At 35.5% G+C, this 13,438-nt stretch overlaps 1 protein-coding gene across 38 annotated transcripts in view; it reads right to left on the minus strand.

Moving 5' to 3' along the window:
• Positions 1 to 9,584: 9,584 nt before the first annotated feature.
• The window catches only part of nrxn3a (neurexin 3a), a 411,002-nt gene continuing 407,148 nt past the window's right edge, over positions 9,585 to 13,438 (minus strand). For 21 of the 38 annotated variants that reach the window (XM_055172356.2, XM_055172373.2, XM_055172372.2 and 18 more), the window contains one exon: positions 9,585 to 10,960. In XM_055172356.2, the coding sequence (XP_055028331.2) occupies positions 10,044 to 10,960 (917 nt within the window). In that variant the 3' untranslated portion in view covers positions 9,585 to 10,043. The remainder of the gene's footprint in view (positions 10,961 to 13,438) is intronic. The other 17 variants (XM_055172393.2, XM_055172392.2, XM_055172391.2 and 14 more) reach the window with 3 other exon arrangements.

The following is a 13,438-nucleotide window of genomic DNA, read 5'->3' on the forward strand; positions in this document are numbered from 1 at the left end:
TTTTTATTAGATATTACTAAGTTAAGGTAAACTACACACATTTAATAAGTGTCAAAGGCTTTTAAGTCAGTATTTGCAGTGTTAACCTTTCTTTTCCAAGACCTTTGCAATTCACCCAGGCATGCTGTCAATCATCTCTTGGGACACATCCTGACTGATGGCAGTTCATTCTTGCATAGTCAATTCTTGCAGTTCGTCACAATTTGTGTTTTTTGTTAGTCCACCCTCCTCTTGAGGATTGACCACAAGTTCTCAATAGGATTAAGGTCTGGGGAGTTTCCTGACCGTATAATGACGATGCTTTGTTCCCAGAGCCACTTAGTTATCACTTTTGCCTATGACAAGGTGCTCCGTCATGCCGAACAAGGCATTGTTCCTCACCAAACTGTTCTTGGATGGTTGGGAAAAACGGCTCTGGGAGGATGTTTATGTGTCATTCACAAAACCTTTGGCCACGGCTGTACATTTTATCACAGGCTCTCGTCAGAATCCCCCTGCAAAACTCCACACATACATCTGCACTAAGCTGACAAGTCTGCAGAGGGCGCTGTGCATTCAATAACAAAGAACACAATATGAACTTGACTTTTGTAATATATATGTCCACTGAGTGAGACACCCGTAGGGTTAAAATGAACTTTAGATTTAAGTTTTCCAAAAATCGAACAAAGTCTTACAATTTATGCAATTCATATTCTGAGATATGAAATAACAGATTTCATACAGTGGGGTCCAAATGTCTGAGTCCTGTTGTGAAATTGCTTCTTTTTCTTGTCTTTATAATTAAATAAAATAATAACTTAATATTATAGTAGTTTATAATAGTTTAAAAAAAAAAGGAAAATTGTTTAAGCTAAATGTCATAAAGGCATGCATGTGATATGCATAGACTCCACAACTCCTGCGTTGTTTCGCCAAGATCGCTAAAATGTCCAGGTTAAAATTTACTTTTGAATTCCCCATTATCATATCGTCTCATACATTTGGTTCTTACAAAAATATACAAATTAATATCAATAATGTTTTTATAAAAATATTTTAATATTTATTCTTTAATTTTTGTCCTGTATGAGTGCACTGCAAAAAATGACTTTCTAATTTAGAAATTTGTCTTGTTTTCAGTAGAAATATCTAAAAATTCTTACATTTAGGATGCTTTTTCTTGATGAGCAAAATCACCTAAGAAAATAAGTCTAGTTTTTAGACAAAAAACATACAATTTAAGTGAATTTGTGCTTAACACACACACAAAATCTGCCAGTGGGGTGAAAAAAAATCTTGAAATAAGTTTACTTTTTCTTAAACACTTAATTCAAGAAATTTTTCTCAGCCTATTGGCAGATACTTTTTTATATTTATTTGTCTAAAAAACAGACTTATTTTCTTAGGTCATTTTGCTCATCAAGAAAATACATTTTGATAACAGTATTTTTAGATATTTCTACTGAAAACAAGACAAAAGTATTTTTTTGCAGTGTGAATGTATACTGTAGACTTATTTATGTCCCCAAGTTGTCTGCAGAGCATGTTTACATGCATATAGTGTTATTAGATAGCCAACTGTACAAATTCTTGTAAAAATTTACATTAAATATATGCAATGACTATTCTGATGATCTGTAACCTTTTGTTTTGTACACTATGTCATTTTTTGAGTATTGAATAAAAACTCTTGACACTAAAAACTAAGTTGGTTACAGGCTAAATATATACCATACTTTTCCCACCATGCCATCTTTACATATTTTAACATTTAAATAAAAAACATACAAAATGTGCAAAGAGAGAAAATAAATCTTGCAACACACTGTGCCCTTGAATATGCAGTTTACAAAAGCTAATCCTCCAAAAGCAATGATGCATGTTGTACACTAACATACTGTACACCCTCTTCTGTCCAACACAGCAGCAAGGTCCTATATGGGTATGTTAGTATTCCTGTAAAGCAATGGCTGATCTCCAGTGCTCTGCAGCTTAGATTAATAATGAATCAAGGCTTTTACCACACGTCATCTCGATTTCTCTCTCTCTCTGTATCAGTTTCTTGCAGCATTTTTGGACTGGCATGGTCTGGCATACACTTTGATTATCCTCCGTTTACTTACAGTAAGTACATTTTGAAACCGTGAAAAGACACTAAAATTTATGATTGTATGAGAACTTTATCAGGAAATGTATCCATTAGATGTTGTAATGCCATAACAACTAACACTACTTTATATTATATTTTAGTATATCCACTGTCATGTATTCTTTTATTTAAGTGGTGATAAAACATGTCAATTCATTACAAGTTCTTTATATTTACTGACAACAGGATCAAACGGCACAATACTAAAGCAGTTAGATTAGATTTTTAATCAAAAGTCTTTCCAATAGAAAGAAGAAGGACTAATTCCTGGCAGAGAAAAGGTCTTTTTTGATGAATTATCCCAATCAACAGAACTTATCTGGAAGTTGTGGGGGATTATTGAATTTTAAGCCTTTGTAGGATTTTAATTAACTTTCTCTGTGCCCAGAAAATGGTTTCCCATAGTCAGTGCAGTTCAATAATCCAGCCACCCATGTAATAAGATGTTCATTACCAAATTGTACATTTCACGCTCTGCTTTTATTCAGAGCAAAATCTGTGCTCTGCCCATGAGAGTGAAACTTGAAGCTAAAGAGAATATCAAATATACCTGATAATATACCTGAGCCGAGGCTAAATTCTCTACAAGACCATTTGATTCTTATATTGCTTTAAATTTAAAATTGGTGGATCAATCTTTCAACAGATTCCTACAGATTAGATTTAGATTAAAGTTGAAAACTAATTATAATATATAATAATTATATATGTGACCCTGGACTAAAAAAAGTCTTAAGTCGCATAGGTATTTGTAGAAATAGATGCAGAAAATCCAAAGGGATTTAATGTAAAGATCATGTTCCATGAAGATATGTTGTAATTGTTTTATCAAAACTTTATTTCTGTGAATGGTGCAGGTGCTAAGCACTTCATTTGGAAAACTTTAAAGGTGATTTTCTCAATATTTTAATTTTTGCACCCTCAGATTCTAGATTTTCAAATAGTTGTATCTCGGACAAATATTGTCCTATCCTAACATCAATAGAAAGCTTATTTAATCAGCTTTTAGATGATGTATAAATCTCAATTTCCAAAAATTGACCCTTATGACTGTTTTGATTCTTATATTGCTTTAAATGTAAAATTAGTGGATCAATCTTTTAACAGATTCCTACAGATGAGATAAAGTTGCTAACTAATTATAATATTTAATATAGTAATATATAATTATAGATGTGACCCTGGACTACAAAACCTTGTCTTAAGTCTCACGGCACGGGTATATATTTGTAGAAATATCCTTACATAGTATTTTATGCGGAAAATCCACATTCAAATGTAAAGATCATGTTCAATGTAGATATTTTGTAAATTTCTTTATTAAAACTTTATGTCCCATATTTTCCCAATATTACATTTTTTTGCACCCTCAGATTCTAGATTCTCGGACAAATATTGTCCTATCCTAACATCAATGGAAAGCTTATTTATTCAGCTTTTAGATGATGTATACATCTTATGACTTGTTTTGTGGTCCAGCGTCACATTATATATAATAATATGAATAAAAATAAAGTAAAAATGGTGTTTTAACATGTAAATGATGATAAACAACAACATAAATCTCAAAGGCAGGGTCTATGATCTCTGAAAGCCAATGTTGATATTTGAAATCACCTAAACAAACACACCCCTACCCCAATAGAATCTGGACCTTCTGTTGAAAGACCTGCCCCACACAGACGCAACCCAGGCAACGATGTCAGTTAGTAGACACGCCCCTTACTGCTGATTGACAAATGTGTTTTGGTAGTCGGCCTGACTCTCTTTTCCAAAGCGTTTTTCAGATATTGTGCACTCCGCCTTTAATAAAGTGATACATTTGAACTTTTTTACACAGTTTGATTAATTTTGACAGGCCTGGTTACCTAACATGCAGTACAAAGGTAAATAAGGTCATAACATCTCAGTTGTTAAAACACAATAAACCTGTTTTCTGCTAGTTTGGATTTAGTCCTTAAAATCTTAAAAATAAAGAAATAATCTTAAAAGCATTTATGATAAACATTACATGCAGTTTGTGAGGGAATATATTCAGAGAGGCTGATGTTGTAAAATAGCCTATAGTATGCTTTTATTGAGGCATTAGGTTATTTCTCACACCTGAAAAAGTTTTATAAAATAAACACAACCACCACAATGTAAAAATTATTGTTAAAAATATTTTTTCTTCGCCAGGCAATGTAGTTCTTCAGAAACAAATCAACAAAGTGGTTGCCAAGCAACAAAGACGCAGGGCATAGTAATATTAACAACGTTACCATCCCAACACATAATGAAACAAACTTCAATCATACAGTGCCATCTACAGACTGTAAGAAAAATAATAATTTGTAAATGAATGCAGATATTAAACATCATCTTACCTCTGTATTACTATGTAGCCTACACTCTAAAAAATTTGCTGTAATTTTGCAGCTGGTTGCCAGTGACTTACTGTAGAAGATAAAGTAAAAAAATTTTCATGTTCATTTAACTTTGAACAAAATGTTGCCAGTAAATAACATAAATGTAAAATCTACAGTAAGTTACTGGCAGCTAGTTGCCAGTACTACCCAATAATACTGTAATTTCTACAGACATTTTTTTACAGTGTATCCATCCTCTGCTCCAGGACATACTGTGCAGTGCTGTTCATGTATACATTTGCTATAGGATTTGAGCTCTTTTGATATTTTGACTAAAACATTTTTCTTCACCCAACACATAGGGCACCTATGGTCCGATTCATGTTTTTTCATTTCCTTTGGTGTGTAAGTGTATATAAGTACATATTAAAGGAAAACACCACAATTTCTCAACATTTGACTACGTTCTTACCTCAACTTAGATGAACATACCTATATTCCTTCAATGCGCGCACCCAATCTTTGTACAGTGCCTCGTGAACGTGCCAGCACCCAGCCCAGCCCCACTCATTCCCATGGCTCCAAACAAAAGTTTTATTTTGTGTCACCATACTTGTTTTACTACTCTTGTAACAGTCTTTAAATAGGGAAAACATGGAAGTGTTTGGTGGCTTATAAACTCATCCCGGTTTGGAGCCATAAAAAAATGAATGGGGCTAGGCTAAATGCTAACACATTCACCGGAGATTTTAAAAGTGCACGCATTGAAAAAAGATAGGTATTTATTAATTGTCTAAGCTGAGGTAAGAACAAAGTAAAATACAGAAAAAAGGTGGTGTTTTCCTTTAACAAGATGCAAAAGGTACATACCCTAAAGTAACATTGATGCGAGTAAATCTCTTTTCTTGAATTACAACAAACACACGGCAACAGTTTACCTCCTGGGCCTGTTGACGTGGACAAGACCGACATTATCATAATTCCTCCCGCTTCGGCCTGTAAGTTAAATCCTGTAAGCATTGCATTGTGACCGAATCTTTCAAACATGGTAAGGAGTGTCACATTTCTGGCTGATGTCAGAGGTATTCAGGCCAATCACAACATACAGATTAGCTGGCCAATCAGGGACGCTTTTCAAATTGATGAGTTTTTTACAAAATCAGTGCGAGTGAAATCTGGAGCTACAAAAACGTACAGATGTGGAAAATAATGTACCAAATACACAAAATAACGTTGTTTTTAGCAATGAAATAGGTGCTCTTTAACAACAAGCAACTTGATACTGAAAGCTAGTTAGCTTTAAAGGTCACCTGCATTAAGATTTGTCATTTGTAAAAGCACATTTCATATGTTATCCCTTTTGTCTTTTTAGATGCTTTTCTTATTATGAAACAAATAACGTTACTTTATATTTTGAATATTCATACTGTCAGTGATTAAACTGCATAAAAGATCAAATAAAATACTACACATCTACTGTACTTTTATAGTGGTTTTATTAATTTAAACAATATATTAATCATCAATAAGGCCTCAGCCTTACTTACCATCCTTGATGTAACTCCACACGTCTTATTCACTACCTGGGGAACCTGCGTCTAATAAGATTGCAGCTGCAAGCAACTGATTAAAACGTACCTTAAGATGAAATAAAACTAACAAATGGATTCTGTGTTGTTTGTTTTCCTGGTTTTACTACAAAAATTACTGCATTAGTTTTATGCATGTGTCAATCTTAACACAATTCATGTTTTCATACAGGATCAATCAAGACTTTTGGGTCATTCTACGGAAATGTTCATTTTTCTGTCCCTAGCCTTTACAGAAATATACACTTAAAAACATTTTAAGGTTACAATTTTTTATATTTTAAAATGAAACAATATGTTATTTGAACAATTACACTTTCTTGAGCCATCAATGTAGCAAAATTTGATTTTTGTTAATTAATTAGAATTCCAAGCACCACAGAAGTGCCCGTCCCCACAGTCATGTACAGATGGAAAATGCTTTATTTTGAGATCAAAAACAGTGTTTTCTTCCATTTAAAATACACTAATGTAGGGCTGCAGCTATCGATTCTTTTTGTAATCGATTAATCTAGCACTGAATCGATCGATTAATCGAGTAATCGGATACAATTTTTGTGTGTGTTTTTAAACAACCAAAACAAACAATGCATAACAAAAATAATGTGGCGCCAACCAAAACAAATAATGCATAACAAAAATAATGTGGCGCCAACTAAATTCAAAATGTATCACGCGCTATGATGTGCTTCCTGAACAATGAACAACTGTCCGTGTGAATCAAATCTCGGTGCGTGTAGTGTGCGTCATAGGAATTTAACGAGGCTTCGAGGCAGAATTTTTGCCTCAAGGAATGTTTTTGAATCGAGTTAATCGAGTAACTCGATGAATCGTTTCAGCCCTACAATGTGTTCATAAATATCAAATATATGATGTAAATTTCATGAAAAACAAAATGCTTAATAAATATTATAAAATACATAATGAAAGTAGTGGTCCCCTGGAGTTGTGTCACTGGTGTTACCGTTTAACAAAAAAGCTCTTATTTGTTTAAATAAAAATCACACTGATGACATCACTTGACTTCCTTCTTTCAATTTCCACTGGTATGACCTCCTTTATCGTTTGGGAATTGTAAAAAACTTAGAATAAAAATTTATTAAACTACTTAATTTAGTGAGTATACAATGATTAACAACATGTTTGATACCTTGCAGCAGCCATTTTGTAAAATGCAGTTTTCATGAAAATTGTACCTTCCTTATGGGTAACACCAGTAAAGATCAATAACACCAGTGACTGGTGATTTGTTGTGTCACTGGTGTTACTGTGTTTTTTCCCTTTCACATTAAATAAAATCTTTCACATGTGACATGATGATAATCTGCTACACTTAAAGGAACAGTATGTAGGATTGTGGCCAAAACTGGTATTGCAATCACAAAACTTGTGGCTAAAACTGGTACTGCAATCACACAACTGATGGCCAATACACAAAATGACGACATAAACATCAGTTGAGGGCTGCAACTCCACTTTTTAAATGACAATATTCTGGCTGGACCGCTGTTGTCAGTGATATAAGTATTTGAAATAAAATGTTTTCTTAATGTCTAGTGACATATCAGAGCTATTTTATGATTAATTGATATACATTTCTTACATACTGTTCCTTTAAGAATTAAGCTTAAAAGCTAAAAAAACACATTTCATTAACACCTTTAATATTGCTAAAGAAGTAACACCAGTGACAAAAATGGTGTATGCAGTCTTTATATGCACACAAAAAATCATTAAGCTTTCATTTATGCGTACTCAAAGTCAAAGAGTAATCTAATAATGTGGTCTAAGTTTAAATGTTAGAAAAAGAAATAAAGTTTTTAGACATCTTGCCATACCAAAAGTGGACGTTTCTGTAGAATGACCCTTTTATGTTGTAATCAAACAAATTATGCTTTTGTAGACCACAGTGATTATCAGTCAAATAATTCAATGGTCGTGGTCATGGTCTCAAAAATCCCCCAAAAAAAAGAAAATCCACATGTGAGATCTCTGTATTATCTCAGTTGCTTCTCGTAGAAAGAAATGAAAAGAGAGAATGAATTAAAACTCATCTGTTTGACACCAAATGTATAATTTCAGTATGAACTCAAGAATCAAGAATTCTTATCAAGACCAAATTACCCGAGCATGTAACCATATTAAAACCCTTTAAATGTGACCCAGAATGATAAATGCAAGAAAAATATGTATCACTCGCACATACCATAAAAGAGCAGATGTGCTAGATGTTAGTTCACATTAAGACAACTGATATATGATCAACCTCAATGGAATGTTTTATTATAGACCATCATCAAATATTGTTTCCAAGCGAAGCCATGACTATAATGTCATAAATGAAAAGAATAAAACTGCACATGAAGTTGAATAGAAAAATAAAATTAAAACATGGCCACATCATCACATTTCATGTATGGCACAGTGATAAAAACAAATTGAATAAAAATGGAAACAGAAAATAAATACATGAACAAAAAAACTGAAATTTGTGCATCGATGCGACAGGATTAACCGCAGTCCAGGCCACTTGAATTAAGACATTAAGGTAAGAATCACACAGCGTAAATTATCCGAGCTGCATGTGCGTATCCATATAAGTCTGTCTTTATTACATATTCTTTGATTCTTCTATAAATAAAACAACCGATACAATTGAGAAGTGTGTCTTGTATTTGATTGACAGCTTCAAGTAGTCAAATATCCATGCGACTTAGAAACATCTGCGAGAAAGATTAGACCTCTAATCTAACAATATTCTCTTCTTTTCCTTACAAAACGTCTGTATGTTTTCGTTCACATGAATAGATTTTTCTTCATGAATACACACTGATAAATCAAATGATCTCTCTGTACAATAGAATTACTAAAAAAAATACAACTTAGGTTTGTATGTACATCATCTACCTACAAAGTACAACCGCTATCATGTAATAAAATATGTAAACAAATTTGTTGTTCGACACAGTCGACTGTGACAACAGATAAAATTCTTCACACTTTTCACATGAAATTTATTTTCGTATAGACATCCTTTAACAGTATCAGAGCATTGTGCCAGTCTGCACCAGACAGCTTTATATAAAAGAGACGAGAGCATATGGACCAACATACATACGGTTGAAAAAGTTCCGACAGCAACTGGCTGCAAAGAAACCAAAACGTGTTCCCTTGTTGCTGACGTAAGGGACGAGAGAGAGCTGATGGTGGGATTGGCCCGGTGATTGACGATGTTGAACATCGTATATCGAAGCGAGGGATGGCATGGCATGCACTACAATCAGACAAGGAAACTTCACCGTCTTTCTCAGAACTCGCACGTTTTCAATATTACAGTTGCTTGTACAATTCAAAAATGACCATTCGTTAACAGTGCTGTGCTGGCAGAGTCTTAGTGACCTGTCTTTAGCAGATAAGACAGTTTTTTCTTTTTGCAGAAATGATAAGACACCACATGTAATGTATAAACAATACAAATCTCTCATATATATATATATTTATATACTTTTTTATATATATATATATATATGTATTTTGTTGGCAGGAGTCTTCTTTCATCACTCGTGATTTTTCGGTCCCGACTCTGTCTCTTACATGCTTGATATGGCCGATATAACTTTCTCTTCTTTTTACAGAATTACACAAAAAAAGGAAAAAAGAAATGATATTTACGCCAAGGATCACACACCTCTAAAAGTCACTTAGGATTATAATGTAGCTGTGGAATTTTCTACACTGATAACGTCTCCGACCATATAGAGGAATAAGGTCACTAATGTTGCTATTTACCTTCTCGGTATGCTTACGGTAGTAAGTGTGCTTTATGGTACAGTTCGCGTGAGAGTTTACCGCAGTCTCAGCACAGGGTTTCTGGCGCCGTATCTCTCGGCGCAGCTCCCAATAGTTCAATGTTCTGTTGCGTGTATCTGTTGGTCTCTCTTTCTTTGCCTCGGAAAGGTTTGGGAACGTTCGTCCTCACACGTAGTACTCCTTGTCTTTGTTTTTCTGTTTCTTGCTGCCGCCTTTTACGCTCTGCTGCTTGTCCTTCATCACTGCTCCATTGCTCTGTGCCGAGTTGGTTATGTAATTCCTTGTCTCGTCAACTTGGTAGGATCCCTCGTCCCTGTTTCTGTACTTATACATGGCGTACAGGAGAATTAGGATGCATAAAGCGGCAGCAGCCACTATCCCGACGACCATTCCGGTGGTGCTGCTAGATTCACGGACCACCTCCGAGGCCCCCGGAACCCGCCTGATGCCCGGCTCCGTGGGGATTGCTGTGGGTACATTACGGAACATGGGGGAGGTTATTAATGGGCTCTTCAGCTTTGTGTTGTCTACCTCATAGGAAGTGGGCAATGGAAGCAAGACTATGTCGGGCTGGGGCTTTAGCTCCCTGTGATTCATTTTGCCTGCAGGCGGTTTGGGTGGCGTGGAAGTGGAGCGGCTCAACTTGGGGGAATGAGACGTGGTAGTGGATGTCCTACCAGAATCGGAGACTTTGTTAGGGCTAAAGTCCTTGGATCCCCACTTAGGCGCGTGAGCTTTGTAGCCACCTTCAAAGGCCGACGAAGACAAGGTCTTATCTGTTACCAAGGAGAAGGTGGTGTAAAAATCTTCGTCATCGGTAGGGGGCAGGTTAGAGTCGTACGTTTCCCCAGAGCCATACCCAGATATCACCAAGCCATCATCATCATCACATTCATCGCTGCCTTGGTCCGACAAGCAAGGTACCCCCGCCTCAGTGGCCATGGACAGGGACTCTTTGGTGGTCTCAATAATGGTGAGGTGGGGGCGGAGGGTTGGGGGAAAGGGGATGGAGGGTGTACGACTGGCTACAGAGGGGAGCTCTAAGGGGTCCTTTACAAGTACTGGGATAACTAATTCACCTCCTACAATTGAGACACAGACACGGAGGGCAGGTTAGGAAACGTCAGCGAGACCGCACGGTAATTCGTAAAAGATAAAAGAGACTGCTAACGCATACAAGGCTTCTATAAAGAAAACCAAAAGAAACGAAAAGACAAAAGCCAAATGATATTTCATAACCAAGAACGTAACTATTAATACGTATGCATCAAAAGGACTCGAGAGGTCTTTGTGGGTGAGCCAGAGTCTTTCTCGAATGATCTGAAACTGCTTAATGCTTCACGGAAACGTTTGAATGTTATTTTAAATATTTTGCATGACTAACAAATTTGGTAGATGGTAAAAGGAGGTAAGCAAGTACACTCAAATCCAACGTTTGCATGAAATTTGCTGGTTCTTAAAAGCAACACCGATGTATTTTCCCCTGATATTCTGTGATTTTTATATATAATAAATACAGTATTGTACAAAAGGTGATTAGACATGCCTTGGTTAAGTTAGAAGGCACTTTCATAAACAAAACACTGCACTGACTGACTGGGCGACGATGAAGTAAGGGAATTTGTACGAAGTAAATAGTACCAAATGTACCAAAACGTATGTTTACCTTGTAAAATCCGCACAAACTACCATGAGATTGTGTTGGTGAGCTAGGATCTGACACAGACATTATACGCGTTTACATGACCAAAATTTTGGGTTAGAAAAGGGGTAACCCAGGGGTAATATTCGGATTTTAAAAACAGGAATATGAGCATATTCGTGTTTTTGCCGGTGTTTACATGGACGTGCGCGACCGGGTTATTGCTAATATTCCGGATTTGAACGGGGTTATTGGCTGCATGTAAACGCAGTCATTGTGTGAAAAGTCTTATAGCTCAGATGTTCAAATGAATCAAATAAAGAAACATTTCTTTCTTTTACATAAAATATGAGGTGAGTTGCCTCACCTAATATGTGACCTAGGCAAATTGTATCTCAAAAGCTTATATATGACCCAGGACCACAAAACCAGTCATAAAAAAAATTAAAATGAATATTTAAACAATCTATAAGCTGAATAAATACGCTTTTCTTTGATGTATGACTATAAGTCGCACTTTTTTCATAATTTGGTGGGTTTTGGAACTTATAGTCAGGTGTGACTTATAAGTCAAAATTATTTTATATGAACCAAGCAAAACCATTACCGTCTACAGCCGCGAGAGTCCGCTCTATACTGCTTCCTGTATTTATGTAATTCAATGGGTTCAGTTATGCGGAATGACTTTGGGACCTTTTTGAGTTTGATTTGGCTTATCCTGTTATCTGTATGCTATTGTGTATCATGTACATAACTGTTTATGTTACTTTAACATGTACGGACACCTATTCAGCCTGCTACTTTGTGCTATTGTTAAGCTGAATTGCCTTTCCAGATTTAAAGGTGCTCTAACCGAATTCACGCGTATTAGACCATAAAACATTTTTTGTTACATACAGCAAACATCCCCTCACTATTTGCTTGCTGCCTGACCGCTGATCAAACTGTTAAAAACGCGATCTCTGTAGACAGCCCAGGCTCTACAAACTGCAATAAAAACAAAGTGGCCAAACCTACCACCACGAAACATAAAGTGTTCCAGCCAATAAATGACAAGAAGGATTTGGAGGTGGGGGTTGGGCGCGTTCATGAAAGCACGGAAGGGAGGGGGAGGATATAGCTATGCTCTGTTTGTTTGAAAACAGTTCAAACATCAACAAAAAGTGAGGTCACACAGATTCGCTTAGAGCGCCTTTAATGTATGTTCTTCCGCTTGGATTTTGTGAAATCATTTTCTAAATAAACCCGACGTATAGTCCGCTGCGACTTATATATGTTTTTCCTCTTCAAAACGCATTTTTGACTGATGCGCCTTATACTCCGGAGCGACTTAAAAATACTCCAGACGATACTTGAAAATCTCGAATCTAAGGGTGCCAAAAAAATCTAAATATTAATAAAATCGCCTTTAAAGTTGTCGAAATTAAGTTCTTAGCAACACATATTACTAATGATACATACATTTTTTGATATATTTACGGTAGGAAATTTACGAAATATTTTCATGGAACATGATCTTTACTTAATATCCTAATGATTTAATGAATATAATATATTGTTGGCTATTGCTTCAAATATACCCGTGCTACTTATGACCAGTATTGGGGAAAGTTACTTTTAAAAGTAATACATTACAATATTAAGTTACTCCCCAAAAAAGTAACTAATTGCGTTACTTAGTTACTTTTCATGGAAAGTAATGCTTACGTTACCTTTAAGTAACTTTTTCTTACTTGGCTGAGGCTTGATCTCTTTCATCAGGCCTTGCAAGTGTTTTTTATGATCGCAAAAATGTCAAGCGCTGGCCTGCCATCTCCGTTTCCGACTCAAACTGTTCACGCTCAGGCGCATAATTTTACGGTAATATGTTCAGTTTAATTCAGTACATTATTTTATTTTTAAACTGAATTAATTAAAC

Source organism: Misgurnus anguillicaudatus, chromosome 7 (genome assembly GCF_027580225.2).
Source record: "Misgurnus anguillicaudatus chromosome 7, ASM2758022v2, whole genome shotgun sequence".
Taxonomy (NCBI): domain Eukaryota; kingdom Metazoa; phylum Chordata; class Actinopteri; order Cypriniformes; family Cobitidae; genus Misgurnus; species Misgurnus anguillicaudatus.